We start from the raw sequence: 26886 nt of genomic DNA, 5'->3' as shown, positions 1-26886 counted from the left end.
AACTGGAAGTTGTGCGAGAGATGTGATTTCCCTCAGTCTGAGCCCTACAGAGGCAGCGCTTGGTCACGCACTAATTCTGGTAGTGCTCAGGCAACCCTCCAGAGGGGACAGGAGCAGAGCTCCCCTCACATTCAGAAGGTGGGGGTGTACATGTGGTCCCTCCCATCACACAGGTGCTCATCAGATATGCAATCCTGGTGTAAACCAGAATGTTGTGAAGGGGCACACACCTGTAATTGAGTAGAATTGTATCGCTATATTAAATGTCATGGCTTGTTTCTGTAAAGTTTTTGGTTATAGTTAATTGAAGGACTTTTTGATATGAAGACATTTTCCTGAAAGTCTCTTATACCATGAAGCAGAGGTTCCCAAACAGGGGCATCATAACACCCCAGCCAGGGAACCTCTGCATGATGGCACCCCCACCAGGGACAAAGTGTTTTTTTTTTAATTTACCTTTAGACACATTTCTGGGATGCCTGCAATCCCCTCTGCAGGTCTCCCTGTGCCTCAAAACTTCTGTAAAAAGCAAAAAATAGCCACTGCCAGTTTAGTGATAAATCATGGTAATTGGGTTGAAGCCCCCTCCCTTCCTCTGCAAGCACTTACAGTTTTCCTCATTCTTCCTGTGAGTTTGGAAATTACGGCATAATGTCTCTTGTTCCCAGAACTAGGACTCTCATACAAACAAATGCAGTGCTAGCATATAAATGTTAGCACACATTTACACAACATAGCTGCTTTCAGCATTGGGGACCTATGTGTGCACCCCTTTTTCAAAGCATCAGGCAGTTCCACAACAAATAAACCATGTAACAAGTAAGAGGCACTTTTTCAAGTGGGTGCTCCTCTTTTTTTAGCAAGGGGAGAGTAACTGGCCCTCCTCACCCCAGCAGTGTCTTTTCTAGTGGCTGCCTGCTGGTGTTCTTTTGCATCTTTTTAGATTGTGAGCCCTATTGGGACAGGGAGCCATTAGTTATTTGATTTTTCTCTGTAAACTACTTTGTGAACTTTTTGTTGAAAAGCGGTATATAAATACTGTTAATAATAATAATAATAATAATAATAATAATAATAATAGTTTTGGCAAGCCTGGTGAGATATATGCCTAGATTCTAGAATCATAGAACTCTCTCACTGTGCCCACCCCATATCTCACAGCAGAAGCAAAAGGAGAAAACTCCTTTTGGTGTGCAAAAGGAGAAAACACTGGCAACAAAACTATAGGAAGTTTGACTAGGGCATCAGAAAAGCCAACAGCACTTCTATCTGAAAGGAGCAGCTGGGTGTCCAGTGAAATGGAGTAACAGTGTGTTGTGGCTGTGAATGGGAGTGTTGCCAGCTGCTTCTGGATATCGGGTTGACCTCTTTCCTCATTTGATATAGCTTTATGATCAGTGTTTTCTGCTTTACATTTTCTATGTATACACATCACTACTGTGAAGTGCAGGGTGATCTAGTGCAGGAGATACTTTCTAATTGAGGGGATTATTCTATTTCCTATATCTTCTACACTATTTTCTCAGTGAGGTTGTCACAACTTCTCTGTGGAACTGGCTGCTTGGTTGTTTCTTTATTATGGGATTGCAATCCCTAACATTCTGGCTTCACCAGTTGTGTCTCAGTAGTTGGAAATTTTTTATTTAAATATTTAAGTACATCTGAAACACAGATGCATACTTTAAAGCTCAGTCCTGCAGTTGCCACACCAATGGAACATGGATGCTGGCATGTCAACCATCATATCCTAAGCCTATCTTGGCAATACCACATTGATGTGTTGATGCACCAGCACTGGCACAACAAGTCCCAAATGCCAAGCCTCTCCTGTTAAAGGAATCTGATGTGGACCTTCCCAGTAACACCCCAGCATCCATGGACACACCAGACAGCCTTATCCACAGTTTCCTGACAACAGTGTTTCATCGTCCTACACAGTTGATAATGGAGACACATTTGATAATCTTGGAGGGTCAGAAGGGGAGTGCAGCATCAATACATTGCATTATGGAATTCTCCCCCCCCCCCCCGCTTTACTTGTGAGGGGTGCTTTGTCCTCCCCTGTTCGGGTGGTGAGATTGATGTTTCAGTTGTGTGTAGACCTTCTTGGGGCAGAATACCTGCAATAAGAATGCTGAGGAGTGGAAGATATTGGGTTAATATTTTGCCAGTCATGTTGTCAGGTACAAATAATTGTAGTTGCTACCTTTGTGTAGAAGTGTAGTCTATGTGTTCCATTTTAAGAAATGAACAGGGATGGGGAAGGTGCAATTATCTGCTGCTTTTCCTTTCCTTGTTATTCCTTGTGGGGTTTAATCTTACACCAGCTCTGTTTTTAGTGCTACATTTTTCTCATATTAGAGTATATCTGTTGTCTGCAATCAACTCTTCCTTATTCCTTCCACATCTTGCCCCCCCCCCCATCTTCTCCCTGTTTTGACCCCTCCACCTTGGAGTTATGGTGGCATTTGAGTGATGTCTGAGCAACATAGGTGTGGCATGGTTTTTCCAGTACTGCACCAGCATCCATGGTGTATCTATCAGTGAGTGGACTTCTACAACTCAGGGCTGTTGTTGTGCCAGCATACATGGACATGCCAGCGTACACTGGGCTTTCTCAAGATTTGGATTGGGTCTTTGGTCAAATATTCATTGTTTATCATTTCTTTAAAATCTGTATTTTTTTGTTGGCTCATGCACAGGTTAACATTTATCGGCTAGTCACAAAAGGATCTGTAGAAGAAGAAATCCTGGAAAGAGCCAAGAAGAAGATGGTTTTAGACCATCTAGTGATTCAGAGAATGGACACTACAGGGAAAACAGTACTACACACAGGTTCTGCACCTTCTAGGTATAGTACTAAGGATGTACGACTTAACCAAAAGAGAAATTTCCAGTATAAGTAGTCCTACATGCTTATAAAGTGTTTCTGTAAGCAAGCCTAGCATCTTGCTAAGAGTTGAAAGCCCTGTGGCTTCTCAAAAGAGTCAGAGAGTCAGTTGACACCTCTTCCCCCCCCCCCCCCCACAAATTTCTGAGACAAGTGCCTGGAGGGATTAAGGCCTCTAGCTTCTGAGGCTTATGCATATGCATTGCCTGAAGCACTAACCTGCATTTCCTTATGCCCTCCTGCATGACCTCCACTGCACACATCTCTCACCTTTACCAGTGGCATTCAGAACAGGGAGAAGACACGTCAGGTTCTCCTGACTTTCTCCTGTTAAGTATGGAGTAGCTTTACTGCTTACCCAAAAAAGGAGGGGACAAAGAGGGAAACAAGGGGAAGAAAAAGGGCTTCCCTTCTCTTTGCTTTTCTCTGTCATCCACTGTGAAACTTCGCAAGTGTCCCCCCACCCAAATGTCATATATAACAGTAGTATAACATATATAGTGGTTCTCAAACTTTTCAGGGTCCCTAGAGGCTGTGGCCTGATTGATAAATGCCGGGGGGTGTGACTATAATGGTGACTGGGCAGCAATGCTCTCCCCCCAGTAGCAGCTTGTTCAACCCTTGATGCGCATAGCCTAATCTGCCCGGTCAGTTTTGCAAACCACCAAAAATGGCATCACAACCCACTGGTGGGTCCCAGACCCACGGTTTCAGAACTACTGATATGTAATATACAGTCAGACCCTGGCATCCACAGGAGGCTCCCTGTTCTAGAACCCTTCGCGGATACTGGGGTTCCAAATTAAATGTCCTTTTAAATACAAAAAAAGCTCACAAAAATAGTTATTCCATGCAATTCAGCGCTATCTAGAGACAGAATGCAATATAGCTCTATACCATTGTATTCTGGGGTAACATTGAGAGAACCCAAAAGAAAGTCTTTAGAGCTATTTTTAGTCCGAGAGGCTTGGAAATGATATGGTTTTGCTGTGCAAAAGTAGGAAACCCAATTTTCATGTGCTTTTAAAAAAAAATGTAACCACGTGAGTCACATCTGTAGATGCCAGATCTGCTGATGCCAGGGTCAGACCTGTAATCCTCTTACTTGTCTGACTGAAAGTCTAATGCAGTTGTCAGAAAAATGCGTGGGAGAAGAGATGCTGGCAATCATCAAGGGCCCACTTTCCCAGAAACACCCACTTCTGACACTTAGGACCCTGCATTTTCTTTTCACCTCTGTCCTATTTGAGTTTTTCCCCAGCATTTGGAGTCTGGAAAGCATGTACATTTTAGAATGGAAAAGCACCAGCAATGACAGCAGGCCGTGTTAAATTCCCTCAGTGCCCAGCTCAGGTCCCAAAGCAGTCTGGAAGAATTTAAGTGATACTGGATGGATTCAAATGGTAATGGCAGCCTACTTTCATCGCTGCCATTTTTCATTCTTCTGGTGTCCCTGTCATTTCCTCTATTACCCATCATCCTGTAAAAGTGTATAGTAAGCACCAGGGCCCATCCATATTATAGGGTAGTAGCCCAAACAATATAGAAGATTCCCCTTCAATTTGGATCTGGTCCTGGTCCTGACAGAATGAGTGACTTTTCAAGTGTCATGCCAAGAGGGCTTCCAGAATGCTTGAAGGATATAAGATGGAGTAGGAAGTGGGTGAGAACCTTAGACAATGATGGATGGTGTCAACAGTATACTTCCAAAAATGGGGGCCAAATAGAAAATTTCCTGAGTTAAATATAGGGATGACAGATTATGTGCTATAGGCAGGCTGTATCCTATATGGACTAGACGCCCTGATAAAGCTTCTCACATACTGCATAGTCTAAAGTGCCAAACTACACCCAGGTGTGTGGGGTTGGGGGGAAGAACAGCTACATTTCCAATGTTCTATGTAGCTCTGTGAGCTTCTAGTAGCTTTGAACTGTTTTTGAGGTTTGACCCTGAGTGAGAATGAATGAAAAAGTACTATGAGCTCTAATTAACATGATTATTTCTTGAAAAGTTACATTGAATCAAAGATTAAGTAGTTGCTCTATTAACTGTGAAAATCAAAGCTGTTCCCTTCATTTTCAGTTCTGCTCCTTTTAACAAAGAGGAGCTGTCAGCTATTTTGAAGTTTGGTGCTGAGGAACTTTTTAAGGAACCTGAAGGGGAAGAACAAGAGCCACAGGTAAACAGGCTAACTTTCCTGCATTTCCTTTTCTTGTCTTCTCATACCAACATTGCAGTTGTAAAAGATTTTTCTTGCTTTCTTTCAGGAAATGGACATAGATGAAATCTTGAAGAGGGCTGAAACAAGAGAAAATGAAATTGGCCCATTAAGTGTGGGAGATGAGTTGCTTTCTCAGTTTAAGGTATTGCACTTTTTCATTCTGCAACACATATTGAAACTAGTAGGGCTTTGACTTGAATAAGACATTCTGATTACCATTTGACATGTAGTTAAATTCTTGTTTTACTTGTTAGTATGGGTTGCACCATTGAGTATTTAATATTTTGCTTCAGTACCATTTTCCAGTGAAATACTCCTCCCCCAGGGTGGCTAATTAACTCTTAAAGTAGCACTCTTCCTTCTCACCTCCCTACCACTTTGTGCCACAATTTAAAAGAGTGTAATAAAAAGTAATTTGGGTGTTCAGTCTAGGCAGTGCTAAAATGAAGGTCTTAAAAAATTCTAGTAGTATTATCCCCCATTATGCAGGCAATTGCTTTACAAGGTTTTGTTATAACAAGGAGTACAAATTCATACCTTTAAATTCAGTATATGAGCACATTTTTCACTTATACAAGATTTTCGCTTGCTGGAACTTAACACTGGAAAAGATACGAGAGGGGAAAGAGTTCGGTTTTGACCATGAAGGTGCAAGCAGTTTGCGCAGGCAAGTAATGCCTTGCCTGGGTTGCTGCTGTCTCATGGCATGTATGCATGCATTCCCTCCTTTGCACAGCTAGGCCTTCATTCTTCCACTCTGTCTTCAGATGGTCCTGCCAGACCATGCATCCATGTTTGTGAGCACAAGTGTGCTAAAGTGGGTGAGGCTGTTCTTGTGCTGCAGCAGCAGGAGGAAGATGATGGGGAAGACGGTGATGCTCCTTTCTCTAGGTGTGCGCACACGCTCCCTTCCTCATTCATTCAGTCTGGGCCTCTTTCACCCACTTCCTCCCTCTTTGGTCCATCTGCCCAGCTGCTCTCTATGCGTGCAAGCACAAGCATGTCACAGTGGGTGAGGAAAGGGAGAGGTGCAGTGCCAGGAGGAAGCCTTGGCCTCTTGGGAGTACTCAAGGACTGTCCTTAGTAGCACCTACCCCTTCAGCAACGATGGTCTCAGCAAGGGTTGTGACTACCAATTAATACATCAGCAGCCTTTTGTCCAGCCTGGATTCCTGCAAGAAATACTAATTTCATAATCACGTATTGTTCTGTGTTCTATTTCGGTGAATTTTTTTATTTTGGGGGTGCCTTTTTGGGTTTAGGAACCAGCCAGAAATTACAATGGGGGATCCCATGAGAAAAAACGTTTTCACTATATGAATTTTCTTCAGAAAACTATAAAAGCTGTAACCTTAGAAGGCATTTTTGTGAAATGCATTAGGCTCATATAACGCAGGATAGCTGTATGTACAAATCTGGATTGTAGCCTATACAGTGGGCCTTCCTTATCCGTGGGCTCAGCATTCATGGATTTGAGTATCTGCTGATACTGAGCTGGCGGGCCTCAGGACATCCTGGACACAACCTGAAGTGCATCTGGGAGGTCTTCTGAAGTGCAGGGAGGTTGCGCTTGGTCTCCCTGCACCTCTGAAAGCTTCTCAGTCACTTCTGAAAGGCATTTCAACTTTGCTGGCACAAACCCCCCCTTGCCAATTTCATTATCCACAGAATTTGGTATCGGGGGTCCTGGAATGAATCCCCTGTGGATACCAAGGTCTCACTGCACTTTGTAGCTTCTTTCTTAACTCTCGCCTAAGGACTTTCTGCCCCTAAGCTTGGATTTTTTGTTAGTTTATCAATAAGATACAAATGGTTCCCATTATATCAGTTCTTTTGTTGAATTTATATTAAACAAGGGAGTTTATTTGGGTTTCTGTTTGCACATCACTCTGTCATGAACATATATTCAAAAGTTCAACAAAAACAAATATTTGAACAGGTGGCCAATTTCTCTAATATGGATGAAGATGACATTGAATTGGATCCTGAACAAAACTCAAGAAATTGGGAGGAAATAATTCCAGAGGTCCAGAGGCGAAGGTTAGAAGAAGAGGAAAGACAAAAGGAATTGGAAGAAATTTATATGCTTCCAAGAATGAGAAACTGTGCAAAACAGGTGAGTTTTAGCTTTCAGAATACTTCCTGTATCACTGTATTTTATACTAAAATCAATTGTATTTTAAATTCTTAAAGTTGTTTAACATTAAATTTGGGCACTTAGGTTTGCACTCTCTTTGTTTCTAAAAACATAGATCAGCTTTAATGGAAGTGAAGGGAGACGTAGGAATCGAAGATATTCTGGATCAGACAGCGACTCTATCTCAGAAAGAAAACGACCAAAAAAACGTGGAAGACCACGGACTATTCCACGGGAAAATATTAAAGGATTTAGTGATGCAGAGATTAGGCGGTAAGAAACAGTGAAGATCTACAAGCGGAAAGAAACAAAAGATATATCACCGGACTATGATAAAAATGTATTTATGTTTTAAAAGATGAGCATTTCTGTGTTACTTACATAGTCCATAAGAATTATAGCTTTTAAATAGATGTTTTAGTTCATTTATATCTTAAAATATTGCCTTCTTACCACTATCTAGTATTTTGTTTATGCACTATGTATTGGACTGTGATATTCTAAAGCAGGTATAATAAATGGATGAACCTTGCATTTAATCTGTTAATTTTTTTAAAAATTAGGTTTATCAAGAGTTACAAGAAATTTGGAGGCCCTCTTGAAAGGTACACGTACCTAATCACTAGAACCTTATTCAGTTAATTTTTATTTATAATTGTGAAGCAGTACAGAGCTAATTTTAAAAGGGCAAGAACACCTATTAGTTATATGATCAATCGTTAAAACAATATGGATAGACGTTTCCTACTCATATGTTTTAAAAGCTCATCTATTCCTTCCATTTGCATAAATTCTGTCCCATGCATTCTTCCTAAACAATGGAGATAATAAGTTAGTCCTTCCATATCGTTTGACTGATCAGTAAATAGAACATGTGCATTCTGTCAATCTTCCTTCTTTTAGGGACAATTCATATTACTCATTTATTGAAGAACTGTGTGCAGTCAGGTCTCCCCTTCCACCTATATGAGCTTCTGGAAGAACAGTGTAGTATCCAGTGGACATGATAAAGTTGCAGGGAGGGGGTGGGGGACCATTTTGCTCAGGGGAAAGCATCACTGACAAAAGAAATGAGCACAAATCTCTAAATGAGTGCAATATGACAAGTGATCAACAATTAAAGTGTTTCTTGCTAAAGGAATGGCAAATATTCTTGGAAGGGTTCTGCTATTTAATGAGAGGGCTTGATGCACATGTTTGCTGAGGATTTTATAATATCTGGCTTTGGTGCCTTGCTTGTTTCCCATTTTGAAAAAATACATATTGTGCATTAAGATTAGATTTGTAATATTTATGTTGTGTTACAGGTTAGATGCCATAGCTAGAGATGCTGAACTAGTGGATAAATCTGAGACAGATCTCCGACGACTTGGAGAGCTAGTACATAATGGATGTATAAAGGCTTTAAAAGATAGCTCATCTGGACAAGAAAGAACAGGTAAATGTTCCTGAGAAAAAAGGACAGAACATATAACTAGATCTAAAATAAAAGAATTAAAGTAAGATTTTGCTTGTTAATCAGGGCAGATCCAACCTCTCTGGACATGCTATTTGTCCACTCAACAGCATGTGTACAATGTTATCATTTATTGACTGACAGCAATTCTTATGACTGTTGCAATTTCCTTGGCCTCTTCTGCCAGTCAAAACTACTTAGTTCTTATTTTGTTTGACAATATAATTACATCTTTGGTCAATCTTGACTGCTCTTCTAAATGGAAAGTGTGTGAATGACCCTGTTCTGGATGGCACTATGTTTTAGAGGTAGGTAACTTCCTTAATAGTTCCCATTCCACTGCTCCACATGACTAAGGGCCCGATCCTGTTCAACTTCCCAGCTCACAATGCAGCCCCGTGGTAAAGGAACAAATGTTCCCATAACTTAAGAAGGTCCCACTGATTGCCCCTTCACCAAAGGATGCAGTGTGCACCAGAACTGGAAAATTGGAATGGATTGAACCCTAAGGCAACACATCATTCACATATTTTCAGAAGACTATATGAAGAGCATTTTGTCTGCACCACTAACATCACATAATGCAAAATCAGTCTGTTGCTCTGAGATACTAGTACAACAATACATCATGGGCCAAATGGAAGATAGCAGCCTGCACTTATCCCAGAAGTCACAAAATGGACATCTAGCGTGGATGTTCTCAGTTATCATTCCTGTGATAATGTGTGCTAAATCTGTGAGGCTATTTGACTTAATTGGAACATTCAGACCCACGTCAGCACCTTGTTTTATCTAGTGCAGTGCTGTTTTACAATCATTCAGGTCATTTGCATTGTGATTGCCTTTTCCTGCTAGTGGTCACCTTAAAAATACATCTTATTCTTTTGCACTTTGGATTATTTTTAAGTAACTATACATAATATTTAGTATTGTATTCTTGTATTAAGGGGGCAGACTTGGAAAAGTTAAAGGTCCAACATTTCGAATATCAGGAGTTCAAGTAAATGCAAAACTTGTCATCTCACATGAAGAAGAGCTAGCACCATTGCATAAATCCATTCCTTCAGATCCAGAGGAAAGGAAGAGGTTAGTTGTGTGTCTGGTTTATATTATTATTGAGAATTCCTGGCTACACCATGTCTAAGGAATCTAAATGCTTCTGATAGCAATAAAACCTGCTTTTGCCACAGCGCTTTTCTAATCTAATTCCTGGTTAATTCCTAATGTAACTGCTTTCAACCCACTTTGAAGAATGAGACTATTAAAGAGAGGATGCAGAATAGTGTAGTGGTTAGTATGTCAGCATAGGATTGGGGAGACCCAGGTTCAAATTCCTATTCATTCATGCAGCTCCTTGGATGACGATTAGCCAATCACTATTTCTTAGCCAAGTGTACCTCACAGGGCTGTTGTAACACTTAAAACAGGGATCCATATTACCCATGTGTGCCATCCTGCACTCCTTGGAGGGTTGGTAGGATCGCAAATTAATAAATATCCTATTTCCATTCTGCTTCCACTTATTAAAAATACAGGCTCACCCATGTTATCTGCAGGTTCAGAACCTGTGAACTTCGTCATCCTTGGGTCCCCAAACCCACGGGGGCTGGCAGACGTGGACCCTCTGGAGGCGAGGGAAGCTCTCTTTTTTTTTTTGCTGAAAAACTGGAAGTCACTTTTTTCATTCTAATAGTCATTCTGAGGTCCGCAATGGCCATGGGCAGACACATGCAGCACCTGCAGGCTTCTGGAGGCGACCAGAAGCCAGCACTGCTCTGGTTGCCTATGGAGACTTAAAGGGCCCCAAAATCTGCAGATTCCAGTATCTGCAGGGGTTCCAGGAACGGAACCCATGCAGATAGCGAGTATTTAACTTTTACAAATAGTTATATTTATAACTATTTAAACTAATATTTAACTGTATTTAATGTCTATAAATAGTGATAATGTATGATTATGGCTACTGAACTTGTTCTCTAATTTTCCTTTAGATACACCATACTTTGTCACACTAAGGCTGCTCATTTTGATATTGACTGGGGCAAAGAGGATGACTCCAATCTTCTAATAGGCATCTATGAATATGGATATGGTAGTTGGGAAATGATAAAAATGGACCCAGATCTCAACTTGACACAAAAGGTAAATCCCGTTTTTCATCTATTGAAAATACTGATACTCAGAAGAACTAAAACTGCTTATTGAGTGATAATTGGCTTAGCCATAGTGTACACTATTTGCAAACATTTAGGTGAAACTGATAGGTGCCATATTCTTTCTCTCTGGGCACACCCCTGGGCACACCCCTCTTTCTCTGTTTGTTTGGAAGTGGCGAGACTGTAAAACTGAAGAAAGGCTTTCTTAGAAAGTCTGTTCTTTCAGTGACCCTTTATTCACTCAAATGATGTATTCTTTTTGAGATATGATTGAATACGTAAATGTGGATACATCCTATCCACACTTTCCTGAGAGTAAGCTCCACTAACTATAATGGGGCTTACTTCTAAGTAGACATGCATAGGATTGGGCTCTGAGTCATGTAAGCAGGGATCCGTCTGTTACTGTGACCTGGAGGATTGCCTGTCTTTCTTGTGCAGTACACAGAATAGAGGCTAGGCAACAGTCCTGATGAAGATTATTTTGCTAAACATAGACCGCTACCTCCTACTGAGTCAGCCCATTGGTCCAACTCAGTGTTGTCTAAATGGGCTGGCAGCAACTCTCAAGGGTTTCTGGGAGGAATCTTTGTCTACCTCACCTGGAGATGCCAGGAATCGAACTGGGACCATCTACATGCTCTTCCGTGTGGCCATGGCTCCTTTCTGAAGGTGGTGTTAGCCCTGAAAGGGGAACTTGCTACCCATGGACCCTTCTCAGACTAACAGCAACTGGGCATGCAGAATGGCAGGAAAGGTTTAAATTCCCCCCTCCCCACCCATGTATCTTGGTCTCAATCCTGATCAGCTGCTCCCTCCACCATGGCTGCTATGTAACTTGAAAAAACACACATGCAAGGCCAAATTACATAACAAGTTGTTTGTCCCTTATTTGTTAGATTAAGGGTGCAATCCTAACCAATTTTCCAGCACTGGCATAGCTGTGCCAGTGGGGCATGTGCTGCATCCTGCAGTTGGGGGGCAGTCATGGAGGCCTCCTTAAGGTAAGGCAATATTTATTTATCTCTGAGTTGCATTGCCCTTATGTCAGAGCTGGAAAGTTGGTTAGGATAGTGGCCTAAATTGGACTGGACGTAATCCAGATTAGCTAAATTGGGAAAGGCTGTTTTAATCTCTTTCTATCATCATATTGATGAAACTCTATATGTACAAAGAGAAAAGCATTTTATATTTCCCTTTCAGATTCTACCAGATGATCCAGATAAGAAACCCCAGGCCAAGCAATTGCAGACCCGTGCAGACTACCTCATAAAATTACTCAATAAGGATCTTGCAAGGAAGGAAGCACAAAGACTTTCTGGGGCAGTAAGTCATTTTGTTGTCAACAAGAAAATAAAATTGCACTGTATACCGATTGTTCATCTTCTCTGGACTTCGTATATGTGCATTTTCTGCTCCATCTTGAAATTAAATTTAAAGCTATGATTTCTTGAGTTGGTATCCTTTCTTGTTTTTCTCAACTAGTTCCATTCTTATTACTCTATTTATATAACTTGTTGGAAGAATACAACTGCTTGAATTTGAATTAGTCAGGACGCAATCCTACCAGCTGGAACAGGCAAGCCAAGAGGATAGGGGCCGAAAGCGGCTCAGCCAGAGGCAAGGGGAAACTTTCCCCCTTACCTCCGGGTAAGGTACCCTTGCCTCTGTGGCTCTCTTCTATGCTTCCTCCTGAGGTGGCACAAGTCCGAGGAGAGCAGAGCGGCTTGAAGCAGCTCTGAACTACCCTGGAATGGGGGTTCGGATCCAGCATAAGTGCTGCTGGGGTCGCCCACTGCCTGCCCTCCCTTTGCCCAGGAACACTTCCGTCCCACCTTCTCCATGCCCACCCCAGAGCCTTGCATCAGCCCAGCCAGGCTGACACAAGGCTCACCACAGAAGCAGCCACAGAGGCTATATTCAGCCTCCGTGTGCCGGTGCACTGATGTGCGCCAGCACGGCTTACTCCCAAGGAGTAAGCATGTTTATGGCATGTTTGCGACCCTCCTGGGCCGGTGCTAGAGACATGCGTCAGCCCAAGTGAAGGGAAGGATTGCGTCCTAAGAGTAATAAGACATTGTTGAAATAACTTGACATACTTAGTCTTTCTGCTACTCAGGGAGGCTCAAAGAGGAGGAAGATGAGAACTAAGAAGAGCAAGACAGTAAAAGCAGCAAGAATGAAAGAGGAGATAAAAAGTGATTCATCACCGCCTCCTTCAGATAAGTCTGAAGAAGAAGAGGAGGAGGATAGCAAGGTGAAGATCTTGAAGTTTGTGTTTGCCAAAATTGTTGTTCACAATTATTTATTTTATTATGAAGTAAATCACCAAATATTCCATTGAATCTAAGGAAGTTGTGACTGAGGCAAGATTTCAGCTGTCTGTTTCTTGGTATATATGGTTCCCTGGCAGAGGAAGTGCATTCTGAACGTTCAGGGTATTCGAATATTCTGTGAAAACCCGTTGTTAATGGCTTCTCCTCCATGCAGGGCTGACTGTTTCTCCATTCTGACGCTACTTCGCAAAGAGATAGGACTACTCAAAATTAATTAAATAAACTGAGGGCAGCAAGACCTTTCTCTCTCTCTGTGAGAGAAGGACCAGAATGGAGAAACAGTTTCCCTGCGCAGAGGAGAAGCGGTTAACAATCAACCCTAGAACAGTCCCAGAATGTTTGGAATGCCCAGAACATTCGGAATGCCCCTCTCTCAGGAACAGGAATTCATCTTATATAAGTAAAATTCCTGTTTTCATGCTATTACCATTTGGTGCACTAGTCAAGTATGATCAGCCAGGCAAAGTATAGTTTTCTCCCCATGCCTCCACCCCCACCTTCCATACTTGGACATAATTGTTAGGCAGCATGGCTTTGGAGGGTGTATATATTTAAGAAGTTTGCACTTTCTTATAGATTAGAAAGCATTTATTCATGCAGCAGTTACTGTTTGTCTTCAGAAGTGTCATAACTGCAAATTTAGATGCTACGTCATATCCCATCATCTCTGAATATGATTAGAAATAAGTCAAGATTTAACTTAAAATTGGGGGGAAAATGGTCCTGTGCTCTTGTCTCTTTTTCTTCTAACACCTACATCTGTGTAGCCCCACTGCAATGTATAGGAAAGAATAAACAGCAGATATAATGCACTTTGCCAACAGAACAATATGGAAGAATGTATTTAAAATTTTAAAAAAGTGAACAATGATGATTGCAGTAAATGATTGAATAGTCCTAAATTAAAATACATCAAAATTCTGTTATCCAGCATGTATGCGGTTAACAAAGCTTTCACACGCCTCTGTGAAGATCCAACAGGACTCCCTCTCCTTCCACATTTACCTGACTGGGCTCCCTCTGTAGTGCTGCTTACCCTCCTGCCTTCTTCACTAGGGCTCCCTAGGAATAGTGATGTTCCACTTCCTTCCTCACACTCAAGGAAGGAAATGAAGTCTCCATTCCTAGAAGGCCCTCGTGAAGAGCAGCACAGAAGAGGGAGCCCTGTCAGGTAAATGTGGGGCCTGGCTGCGGGTCTTGTTTAAAGCGATGCTTCATGGAGCAGCACACTTATTTAACTGACATATTCACCCTCTTTTCGCCACATCTCAGGAAGTGGGCAAAGATTCCACTTAACCCTTGGTTATGTGGCAAACTTGGTTAAGATAACAAATATTTTACTGTTTTGTACTGTAGTACATATACTTTGTATATTACAGGATGAGATGGCTTCAGTCAAACATCCAAATAAAAAGATAAAAACAGAAAAAGAAAATGAAGAAAATCTTGATACAGATACAGGCATCAAAAAGGAGACTGATGAAAAAAGAGAGACAAAGGAAAACAAAAGAGAGCTCAAAAGAGAGAAAAAAGAAAAAGAGGATAAGAAAGAATTAAGGGGGAAAGACATGAAAGAGAAGAGAGAAAGCAAAGTAAAAGAGTACATACAAAGAGAAAAAGAAACAAAGGAAGATAAGGTAATTAAATCTGACCTTATACATGCTTACTAAGGAGTAAGTTTAGTTGAAGTTTACTTCTCAGCAAACATACTTAGGGCCGCAGCGTCAACTCACCGCAGACACTCATATATAAGTCGACCCCACAGATAAGTCGAGGCCAGGTTTTGAGCCAACAATCATGGAATTTTCTATGACCCTCAGATAAGTCGGGGTTTAAACTTAGGGGGGTGTCTGACTATAGTTTTGTCGGATTTTAGCCAAGGCCAGATCCTGAAAAACAACCTGCCACTAATTGTTACCTAAGAACTGTAATCTCTGATTTATTAAAAACTTAGTAAAAGATCATAAGATACATTTTTATTCTTTTTTAAATTTTGGTCTGCACCACCTTTTTGTAAACACTATCAGAGTAAGTGCACTGTAAACTACATACCAGTAAAACAGTGGTTCCCAACCTGGTATTCATGTACTCCCAGGGACACTCAACAGGACCTTTAGGGGTACTTGAAAAAGAATGGAATAATGGCAGAAAAAAGCAGGTCATGCTCCGGAATGCCTTGCAAGAAACAGCAAGGCAGGAAGGGAGGTAGCTAGTTGGCTGTGAAAGCCCCACCAGTAGCTAGTTTTTGGTCATCAATTCATCTATGAACCAGTGATTGAAAACCAGCACAGTAAAAAAGCTGAAACATAATATGGAAAGTGATCGATCACCCAGAATTTCTCAGCACACTTCTGGTGGAAAACAGTGCAAAGACAGAGTCTTCTGTTCTTCAAACAGATAAAAAGAGAAAACACTGTGATAAATACATGAAGTCTGGGCTTTCATTATTAATTACAAACATTTTGCTAGTATGAAGGGTACAATTTATGGAAATGGGCTGCCAAGGGATATACAAGTGAAAAAGGTTGGGAACCACTGCAGATGAACCATGAATCAAATCCACCTTTAAGGTGGACATGAGGAGAACCATGAATCAAAGACACCTTTAAGGTGTCTGGTGTGTTAAGCCAGGAGCTCTACATAGTACATACAACCCACAACGCATAACTGAGAGTGTGCAATTCAATTCACAGCAGAGAGATGAGATATTTGCAACCCTTTTTACTCAGAAGTAGACCTACTGCTTTCCATGGCTGTTATTCTTAAGTAATGGTGCACTGAATTGTAGCTTGGGAAGGGGGGTCCCATCCTGGTGTTTCAAAAAGCAGATCTGCTTTGCAAGCGTTTGCCAAGCAGAACCAGAACCAGGCTGCAGCAGAAGGAAGGAGTTTAAAAGGTTAACTTTGGCTGGAATGTCCCAGTTGCTGTAGAAAGGATCTCTGAGGTGCCTGCCTGCTGCTTGAGAAACTAAACTTTTCAGAGTTGAAAGGCTCTGCCCTCTGATTGACCTGGAGATCAGGCGAAGTGAGAATTAGAGCTTGATTACTTGACAAAAATTTCAGGTATCTATGGTAATTTTATTATACTTTATTTTTACCCCGCCTTTCTCCCCCGAAGGGACTCAAGGCGTCTTACAAAACAAAGATTAAAACAGTTAAAAACATAATTTAAAAGCAGATTTTACATTACTGATCCCTAAAATTGGCAGGCTATATTTCAGTATCTCTGCAAACTTCTCTTGAAATTGTAAGCTCTCAAAGGGGCAGAAATGTCAGTGTATACCTCTTTACATTCTCTCTCAGTTAAAGTATTTTCTATCTGCACAAGCTACATGCAGAATTTTTATTTGACTAATATGCTTCCAGATTTATATTGCATAATCTTAGAAATCTGGGGTCTTTTTAATTTGTAGATAAACGATTCCAAATCTGACAGCAAAGAGAAAATCAAGAAAGTCCCATCAGCAGACACTCCTGTTCATATAACAGCAAGTAGTGATCCAGTTCCTGTATCTGAAGAATCTGAAGAGCTGGATCAGAAGACATTCAGTATAGTAAGGCTTTTTAATAGCTAATTTTGAAGACTTAAGAATGCTTTTCATTTTGTCATTTGATTTTGCATAAGATGACATGATTTCACCATCCTGTTATTTTAAAAAATGTGTATGGGTCAGCAGTTAGTAGACTTTGGGCCAAATCCCGCACCTAGAAGAATGATACTTGTCCTCCTTAAATAGCCAGCCTAGGAGCAAAAGGAGAATTTTGAAAGAATGGCATCCACAGAAATGGTAACTGGTCATTTTGGGAGGTTAGGCATGGTGTCCACTCCCCCATTTTTGTCTCAAAATGGTTCTTTGGCAAAAATAGTTGCACATCAGAGTTGTACAGTGGTATGTAGTATATTTGTTTTATTCTCAAGCTTACAAACATTACAGCACTGGTTATTGTATTATGCAATTAGTATTTTAATTGTGATATTTGGAGGGATTTAAACTGCAGTCCTACACACCATTATTATTATTAACTTTATTTTTACCCCGCTTTTCTCCCCGAAGGGACTCAAGGTGGCTTACAACAGGTTAAAAACAGATTAAACAACATACAGTGGTGCCTCGCATAACGAAATTAATCTGTTCCGCGAATCCTTTCGTTATGCGAAATTTTCGTTGCGCGAATCACGTTTTCCCATAGGAATGCATTGAAATCTAATTAATGCGTTCCTATGGGCAAAAAAGGTCAAAACGAAGTCAAATTTGATTTACAAAGTGTTTATTATGTGCTCTTTAAAGGCATACATACTGCACAGAGGATTTCTAAAATTTGAAGCATACACGAAATTTTTAAAAAATTCGTTATGCGAAACATGGACCTAAAAAATTTTTCGTTATGCGAAGCAAGGCCAGAAATTTTCGTTGTGAGTTACCAAACTCAATCGAAAAACTCTTTCGTTATGCGAGTTTTTCGCTGCGCGGGGCATTCGTTATGCGAGGCACCACTGTAATTAAAAAACAGATTAACAACATAATTTAGAAACAGATAAAAGCATATTAACACATATCATAAAAACAGTAGTCAAAACCTTTACTAAGGAGTAAGTCCCATTAGTTACAGCTGGGCTTGTACTTATAGGATTGCACTGTTGAGTTGCAGTCTAATGCACATTTATGCACAGTTACGTTGAACTGAGTGGCACTTCCAGGTAACCATGCATAACGGCAAATTTTAAAATTAGTATGCTAATACAAGATATTGGATTGAAAGATTAATATGTGGGATCTGCCAAATGTGTATGATTCTGCACCCTGTTTATTAATTATTATTATTATTATTAACAGTATTTATATACCGCTTTTCAACTTTCTTATATCCTGTGGTTTAAATGAAAAGCTAAGCTATTAAGCATAGTTGAAAAGCATATTCAACTATGCTTAATTTGTAAATGGTATCTTGTTTATTATTAACGTATGTCTTTTAAATGATGGTAAGATGTTCTGAGTGCATCTGTCTTATGTGATTTAAGTTTTTTTTTAATGTGAGCCAGTGGCTGTATTTTCTCTGAAGTGAGACCCTTCAGTGGTGAACAGGAATGGTTTTGTTTGTGTAATCTTGCTGCGTTGAGTCACAAAATTAGGGCTGTGCTGCATTTTTGTTGGCAAACATTTTCATTGCGAAAAAGGGGGCTTGTGGGGGGGATTGTTATTATCTGAAGCTTACTTGTTTTATTCCATTTCCCCTCTCATCTTCTGCTTCAGCACCATTTTTGTTATATTCAGATATATATCTTGCTCTGTCTCAGTAAAGTTATGTTGCCATGTAGTAAAATCTGATTGGCTGTGTCACTAATCCCAGACAGAGGAAAACCTATCTGAATGCAATAAAAATGATGTTTTTGCACCTGCCAGTCTGGCCTGCATAAGGCTCATTGTGAACTAATGCCTCCAGCAGTTACCAGAAAGGAGAATGACTTCTCAATCTTCTTACACTGCTTTGTGGGCAAGCAAAATGTCTGAAAAGGTCTATGATTGCCATATTTATATCGATTCTTCAAGCTTAATGTTTTTATAAATTTTAAATTGGGGTTTAACTATATTTTCATTTTTAAAAAATACAGTAAAAGAAAATAGCTGTGATGAGCATAATCATCTTGTTATAGGAATTCATTGTCTCTATAAATGCTGCCATATGATAGATGACTTGGATGATAGAATCTTAAGTCAGACCATACCTTCCAAACCCCCCCTTCCTCTTTCAAAGTATGCTCTTAAAACCTCTCTTTTTTGGTAAGGTTTTTAATTAAAACCAGTTTTGTTAATCTTTTAGGTATATCTGCTCTAATGGTTTTATTGTTTTTTATTGTTATTGAGATTTATTTTAAGTGACCATAACTTTTATTATTTTTAAAATTATTAGCTACCTTGTAAGGACATTTTAAATGTTTGGGCATAAATAAGTAAATTATATCATATCTTCCATTATTTTTACAGTGCAAAGAAAGAATGAGGCCTGTCAAAGCAGCACTAAAACAACTGGATAGGCCAGAGAAAGGCCTTTCAGAAAGGGAACAGCTGGAGCATACGAGACAATGTCTTATCAAAATTGGAGATCACATTACTGAATGTTTAAAAGAATACACAAATCCTGAACAAATAAAACAGTGGAGAAAGTAAGTTGCCTCAGAAGTAGGGGGAAAACTGTCAAGTGTTTCTATTAGTACCATAGGCCAAAATATGTTCTGTAGTATTTTATAAGTAGTAAGTATGTAAGTAATTCTGTGACTTTTTATCCCCCCAAAGAAAATCACCTTTGGGAGGTTGGAACTTTTTTGGGGGGATGGGGGTTAATGAGTGAGCAACTAGTTAACCCTTTTCTGCCTGTACTTACCCACACATTTTTGCTGCCTTCACATCCCACATTTGCCAGTAGATGATTCTGAGCATAGGAAAGAGTTAAGCATTTTGCCCTCAAGAGAATTGCTTCCCACGAGAGCATAGTTTGATCTGGATGTATTTACAGTGCGGTCAACTGCCCCATCATTGCAGGCTCAACAAAATTCAACAACCAAATAGGTGTACATGCAGTAGGACTTGCTGCCTGACTTTTTCATGCCCAAGCTCTGTTTCTATCGTCCTGTTACAGACAGTGCCGATCACGTTGTACCCATTCACAGGACAAATGCAATTTGTATAGCTCTCCATTTCCAAGTAAGAGCTGAATTATATTTTGAGAACAAAAAAGTTATACCAAGCTATGATTTATTTCCAGAGTCACAGAGCTGCCATATAATATTTACATTTACCACTAGGTGGAGGCTCCACTCTGTTAAATCACTAATGTGTTGAAGAAAATAGCCTCTACTCAGTTTGATAGAAATGTTATTTGGAAAGTAAAGTCATAAGAGATTACAAGAGTGTAGTTACCTCAGAGTAAATTGTATTTTGAGTGTTTAATATGGAACAAGGCATCCTAAGTATAAATTCAGATAAACAACAGTTGTATTTTATTACCAGAATAATACAGTAGAGAACAGGAGCACGACCTGCTAAGAGCATTTCATGAACCTGGAAATCTAACTTTCTTTTTCTCTCCAATTCTAGAAATTTGTGGATTTTTGTTTCAAAATTTACAGAATTTGATGCCAGAAAACTACACAAACTGTACAAACATGCAATTAAAAAACGCCAAGAAATGCAGGTAATGGCTTTTTGTAAAAAATGTGCTCTGGAATCATATGCATGGATTGCCCAGTAGTTCTGAATAGACACTTTTTTTGTTTTAGAAATATTTCCAAAGCTGTTAGAAATTTTTTTTGCTCTTTTGTGCAAGCTGTAAATTTCATGCAAGGATCTAGGTTTACTATTATGAAATTAAGCCTAAATACTAATTTGCCTTATCTCTTGCAGCAGCACAATGACCAGAATATCAGCAGTAGTGCAAATACGCATATGATTAGAAATCCAGGTAAGGTATGTGTGAAAGAGTGAGTGAGTGTGAGAGATAGAAAGAGAGAGAGCCTAATGAAAATCATAGGAATTCTGCATTTTAATGGTTCTGTAATAACGGTCACGTTTTCATATATTTTGTGTATAGCATTCAGATTCTAATAATTTCTTTCAGCATATATAAAGTCAGCTTAATATTAGTGTGTGGTAATGTACTGGTACCCCAATAATTTTCTTTAATTCTTCTAGTTAAAGTACTCTTCCACTTTAGAAGTAGATCTTTGGCATTGTAAGATAATTTCCTTCAGATGTAGGTCAGAAAAGTTGTATTACTTCATTGTCAGAAGTTTGGGAAACATCATGCTGGCATTAACAAATCTTTGTCTTTGTTTGTAATATTTGTTGGAGTTTCCACCTCTGTTCAAATACCCTTGTTTTAATAGCCGTTCTAAAAAAACTCTTACTTAAAAGCAAGATATCACTTTTCTCCCTGGTAGTGGAAGGGGCACTCTTCCTCTACCAGGGATTGGGAATTCACACCAGCAGTTAGGTAGGGTCAGTTAGAGCTGTTAGCTGCTATTGTTAGCTATTCTAACAAAATTCTTACAACAAGATATCACTTTGTTTTCTAATAAATTCTAAACAATGATAAAATATTTGACTTTATAGTTCCCAAAACATTTTTGCCATTTTTCCATTAACTTACTGCCCTATCTGCTCCAAAAATTTCATCTCCATCAAATGTTTTCTCGCTAAACTATCTGACCATATCTATATCTCAGTGCCTTATTTTTTTTTTTTTGCTAAAGATAAGCAATACTTCTCTTTGAACTAATTCTGTTGTCTTGACGTACTGACTGATTTTTAATTTCAAAAATTGTCAACTAGTAACTTTACAGTATGTTGCCCAGACATCTACAACTAACAAATCACTATACTTCCATTTCAAGCAGATGTAGAACGGCTAAAAGAGAATACGAACCATGATGATAGTAGCAGAGATAGTTACTCCTCTGAGAGACACTTACCACAATATCACGATCATCATAAAGATAGACTTCATGGAGATCCCTACAAAAAGAGTGACTCTAGGAAAAGGTCTTATTCCACTTTCAGCAATGGAAAGGATCATAGGGATTGGGATCACTACAAACAGGATAACAGGTGAGTTTTCAATGGCATTCATGTGTGGATATCCACTTTCCCTAGGATTCATAATCCTTTTTCAGTATTTCTCATTGATGATATTTTTGAGCTTAGAAAATGTTGCATGCAGTATGAGGGACATAAGAGAAGATTGTATTGTTACTTCCTTCCCATACTCCCAAGAAGATGAGAATTTTGTCTTGAGGTTTGACCGTAAGTTGTGTTGGTTTTTTAACTTTTACTCTTGTTCAGATAATTGATGCCAGATCACTCAGTTGGATGCAACAGTGATACTGTGGTGCATGGCCCATAGTCCAGCAACCCATACAATCCATGTGTTGAGACACTTGCATCACAAGTGTAAGAAAGTCCTGTGGAAAAGGGTGAATGGTCACTAATCTAATGCATGAAACCCCTGCTCGGATACATTGCGAAGGGAGTGTAGGATTCTGCAGTAGGAAAAAGAAGCGTGTTTTCATAGCCTTTCTGCAGGAACAGAATCCTTTGTGTGTTGCTATACAGAGGACTGCTTGAACAACATCCCATTACAGGGAGACAATGACTTACCACATCTGAGAGATGCTGCCACTTTCCTTCCCCTCTGTTCTGCCAAATTGACAAAGCATAACCCATGAGATGTGTGTTGCTGGAAACAATTTCTAATGGGATTTTGTCTTTGCACCCATCATCACAGCTGTAGAGCTGAAGATGCTGGTACGTGTCCAGAAGCTTCTGGCAGGGCAGTTCCATAATGCAAGCGTTGCACTTTTTTTGTGTGGGATTCTATTGTCCTTTATGCATGAGAAGCATAAAAAACCAGGCAATATTGTCTTTCCCAAATGACAGCACTGTCTGGGTTTTCAGAGGGGGACCTTTCACAGCCATAACCACAGATACCACTGAGCTATCTTTAATTAGTGTGCCCCATTCCTCAGTTTCTGTCTTCCCACTCCCCAGGCCTTGTGTATTATCAGCCCATAGGTGAAGAGAGAGTGGGATAACCTTATACCATGCTCAGTAGCAATCTTTTCCTGCCCAAATGCACAAGCAGAATGATAGGATCATACTTACTTTTTTGCTTTTAAACATCTTTGATATTGCTGACTTATGTTTTCTGATTAATATCAGAGGCATGTAATACTGCACATCTGATTGTATTATTTCCAACAACCAAAACAGTTAAAAAAAAATTACTTCTTTATGCAGGTCCTTCTGAACTTTGTTATTCTTTAATTCCACTGATATTATTTACTGTCCTTATTTTTCAGATACTACAGTGATGGTAAACATAGAAAGCTAGATGACCACAGGAACAGAGATCACAGGTCGAACCTGGAAGGAAGTTTGAAAGATGGTCGGTCACACTCAGATCATCGGATACATTTAGACCATCGATCCAGTTCTGATTATAGCCATCATAAATCCTCGAGGGACTACAGGTATCACTCAGACTGGCAAATGGACCACAGAGCTTCCAGTAGTGGTCCTCGGTCACCATTAGATCAGAGATCACCATATGAGTCAAGATCTCCTTTAGGACGCAGGTCTCCTTTTGAACATTCAACAGATCACAAAAGTACACCTGAACATATGTGGAGTAGCCGGAAAACATAGCAAAGACTTAACAGTTCCTGGACTGGGTTTTCCTTTGTTTTTGTTTTTTTAGCCATACACAAAAAACTAAACACAGCAATTGCCTTACATGACTTGAAAGACATGGACCGGACGTGCTCTCAGTAGCAGTATTGTTACTACTTTCCAGTATGCTATAGGTCTATTATCCCAACAGAAGAAATATTTTTGTATTTAATGTTTTAATGCTGCACTGTGCTGCAAATGTTGTGGCACATTTTTTAAAAGAAATGAAAGATGTTTACTTTTTACAGGGACCTCAACACTGCCCCACTCAGACTGGATCTTAATCTGAACTCCTTGTCAAAAGTGGTTTTATCCTGAACGCAATTTAAATTATGTTTGTAGGTGAGCATTCATGTGTTAATCTGTGGTCATATTTCAGGAAGGAATCAAGATAATTTTTTTTAAAAAAACAATAGAGACTCTCAAGGACTTGTTCACTTTCCAAAGCTACTTGTTTACATTGTACACTGCGACCACCTTGCCGCTTTATCATCACAAGCTTGAATATTTAAATTCTGTACCTATAATTGTAAAATAGCCAGGCGTTCTCCAGTTTGATCAGTTGTAATGCCTTTTTACAGAAATGGCTGTAAATTATTGTACAATAATTAAATGAGCTTTCCCCCCTCCAACCTTTCTAACTTGGTCTGCCTTGCTCAAATGTGAAAAAAGCAGTGATTTTTACAATAAAATATCTGATGGAATAATTGCTCACAACATAAAAATAAGACAAAGGAATCTCTTAACCATTGTTTTTATGATATTTAAGGGTTTTTAAACCAAAATTCTGTTGCTGTGAAGTTGTAGTGTGAGAACTTACATTGACCTGATCATGCTGACATTTTTGAATGCATTGCTTTTTCAGTATTAACAATCTCCTTCCATTTATCTTCATCAGATTTTAGTTGATGATCGTGATCTGAGTTTTGTTTATGGAGCAGATTATCTACATTACAACATATAAAAATGGCAGGGGGTTGTTTGGTGGTCCATTAACAAATCTAAAGCAGGGGTGTCCATACATTTTGGGGGGGGTCACATCATCTCTGACAGGGACTGGGGGAAAAAATTTACCATTTAAAATTTGAATAAATTTACATAAATGAATATATTAGAGATGGAACTTATGAATGGAGGTCTTGCAGTAGTTCAAGGCCTTTTAAAGGCCTTGCACAAAGCAAGGCCAGCCTTTCCTTTACTACCACTGCTGCATCACAGATGTGAAACAGCAAGTAGTGGAGGAGGCGCTCATCCCACAGCTCAAGTGAGAGGTTGAACAGTCGTCCTCTTGCTGAGAGGCCAGCATGGACTCCAGCAAGTCTCTGGAGGGCTGGGGGCTCCCCAAGGGCCGCAAGTGGCCCCTGGGTTGGAATTTGGGCACCCCTGATCTAAAGTATGGTAATATCTCTTTCAGGACAAGCTAAAATATCACAAAATAGTCAGCGGTATTTTTGAATTTGCCAGAACTCATTTTTAGTGTAGATGTTACACAAAATTGGGGCGGGGGAAAGAGAAATAGCTAATACAGGTACTCATGATTTTATAAGTCAGCCATGTTATTTAATCCATGGTACTTCTGGAACAAGTAAAGGCCTACAGCTCAGAAGTTGATTTATCTACTTTCAGTATGGAGACTTGGAGAAAAATTACACAGGCTGGAGAATGACTGAGATGTATCTGGACACTGGAATTGTAGACCATACTCCACTTTTATAAATGAGTTCTAGCTGCTTGCTCCAAACTACTGAATATGTGACCCAGTAAGGATATGGCTGGGAACCATGAGGGGAGCCAAATTCAGTGCTATCTTCCTAGAACACTGGCATGGCCTCCCAATATATAGGAGCAAAAAAAATTTTTTTGCTCTAATCAAGCTCTAGGGAGTTTTGAAAGTTATGACTGGAATGGATTCTGCCAAGGAGAAAGATTGCTCCTGATAAGTGGTCACTTTCCTCTGAGGAGGAAGCTGTCCTGCTAAGAAGCCATTTACAGTCTGTGTTTTGTGCTTAAAAACAGGAAATTATTAAGCCGTGATGATTAATATTGCTGTTATTGTTTCTTTTTGTAGAAGATGCTAGATCATGTCAGTTTTAATAGAGCAGTGAACATTGCTGAAAATATAGTCAGAGACGTCAAGCTAAGCAAAGGCAGTGAGGTCAATACATCATCAAGCAGATGTAGCCTTAGTTGCAAGGGAAAGCATATATAGTTTTCTTATCCTGCAGAGTCCTTGATCAGCAGGAAGTACTGTTATTCAGAGGAAAGAAAAATAGGTACTCCCTTGGCTGCATCTGTAGCTAAAAGGTGCTATATGTGTCTTGAGGTGTACATTCTAGAACGTTGAAGGCAGGATATATAGGGCATCAAGAAAACGTACACACCACTTCATAGTGTCAAGCTACACTAATTCACACATCTGCTGAATATGGTGTACACAGGAGTTATTTCACCAAGTTAATTAATTAGTTCATGAATCAGACTAAGTGCTCAAAATGCTCCCCATTGGCATCTATATACCTCTGACATCACTGACTAAGATCTGCAGCCATCCACCAATGTGGGTGCTGAGATGGATCCACACATCTCTTCAATTCCTTCTCTTATAGATCAGGGTTCCCCAGACCCTGTCCCAGTGGCCTTTTCCCTCCCCTGCAGGAGCAGCACTTACGGGTCATAAGAACATAAGAACAGTCCCACTGGATCAGGCCATAGGCCCATCTAGTCCAGCTTCCTGTATCTCACAGCGGCCCACCAAATGCCCCAGGGAGCACACCAGATAACAAGAGACCTCATCCTGGTGCCCTCCCCTGCATCTGGCATTCTGACATAACCCATTTCTAAAATCAGGAGGTTGTGCATACACATCATGGCTTGTACCCCATAATGGATTTTTCCTCCAGAAACTTGTCCAATCCCCTTTTCAAGGCATCTAGGCTAGACACCAGCACCACATCCTGTGGCAAGGAGTTCCACAGACCGACCACACACTGAGTAAAGAAATATTTTGTCTATCCTAACCCGCCCAACACTCAATTTTAGTGGATGTCCCCTGGTTCTGGTATTATGTGAGAGTGTAAAGAGCATCTCCCTATCCACTCTGTCCATCCCCTGCATAATTTTGTATGTCTCAATCATGTCCCCCCTCAGGCGTCTCTTTTCTAGGCTGAAGAGGCACAAACGCTGTAGCCTTTCCTCATAAGGAAGGTGCCCCAGCCCCGTAATCATCTTAGTCGCTCTCTTTTGCACCTTTTCCATTTCCACTATGTCTTTTTTGAGATGCAGCGACCAGAACTGGACACAATACTCCAGGTGTGGCCTTACCATAGATTTGTACAACGGCATTATAATACTAGCCGTTTTGTTCTCAATACCCTTCCTAATGATCCCAAGCACAGAATTGGCCTTCTTCACTGCTGCCGCACATTGGGTCGACACTTTCATCGACCTGCCACCACCACCCCAAGATC

The 26886-nt window shown here is 40.1% G+C and overlaps 1 protein-coding gene across 2 annotated transcripts in view; it reads left to right on the top strand.

The window, feature by feature from the left end:
* CHD1 (chromodomain helicase DNA binding protein 1) overlaps positions 1-24051 on the top strand; it is a 60947-nt gene extending 36896 nt beyond the window's left edge. Inside the window, exons 20-37 of one of the 2 annotated variants that reach the window (XM_066613540.1) lie at positions 2703-2851; positions 4974-5070; positions 5159-5254; positions 7052-7228; positions 7365-7522; positions 7813-7854; positions 8557-8687; positions 9653-9791; positions 10697-10847; positions 12065-12187; positions 12981-13118; positions 14577-14834; positions 16610-16750; positions 19181-19359; positions 20291-20387; positions 20600-20654; positions 21589-21799; positions 23050-24051. In XM_066613540.1, the coding sequence (XP_066469637.1) occupies positions 2703-2851; positions 4974-5070; positions 5159-5254; positions 7052-7228; positions 7365-7522; positions 7813-7854; positions 8557-8687; positions 9653-9791; positions 10697-10847; positions 12065-12187; positions 12981-13118; positions 14577-14834; positions 16610-16750; positions 19181-19359; positions 20291-20387; positions 20600-20654; positions 21589-21799; positions 23050-23395 (2688 nt within the window). In that variant the 3' untranslated portion in view covers positions 23396-24051. Of the gene's footprint in view, positions 1-2702; positions 2852-4973; positions 5071-5158; positions 5255-7051; positions 7229-7364; positions 7523-7812; positions 7855-8556; positions 8688-9652; positions 9792-10696; positions 10848-12064; positions 12188-12980; positions 13119-14576; positions 14835-16609; positions 16751-19180; positions 19360-20290; positions 20388-20596; positions 20655-21588; positions 21800-23049 lie in introns of both variants that reach the window. The other variant, XM_066613539.1, reaches the window with a different exon arrangement.
* The last annotated feature ends 2835 nt before the right edge of the window (positions 24052-26886 follow it).

The sequence above is a fragment of the Tiliqua scincoides genome, chromosome 2 (assembly GCF_035046505.1).
Source record: "Tiliqua scincoides isolate rTilSci1 chromosome 2, rTilSci1.hap2, whole genome shotgun sequence".
NCBI classification, from domain to species: Eukaryota; Metazoa; Chordata; class Lepidosauria; order Squamata; family Scincidae; genus Tiliqua; species Tiliqua scincoides.
Note: the sequence above shows the minus strand (reverse complement) of the source record. Positions and strands in the feature narration are given on the sequence as shown.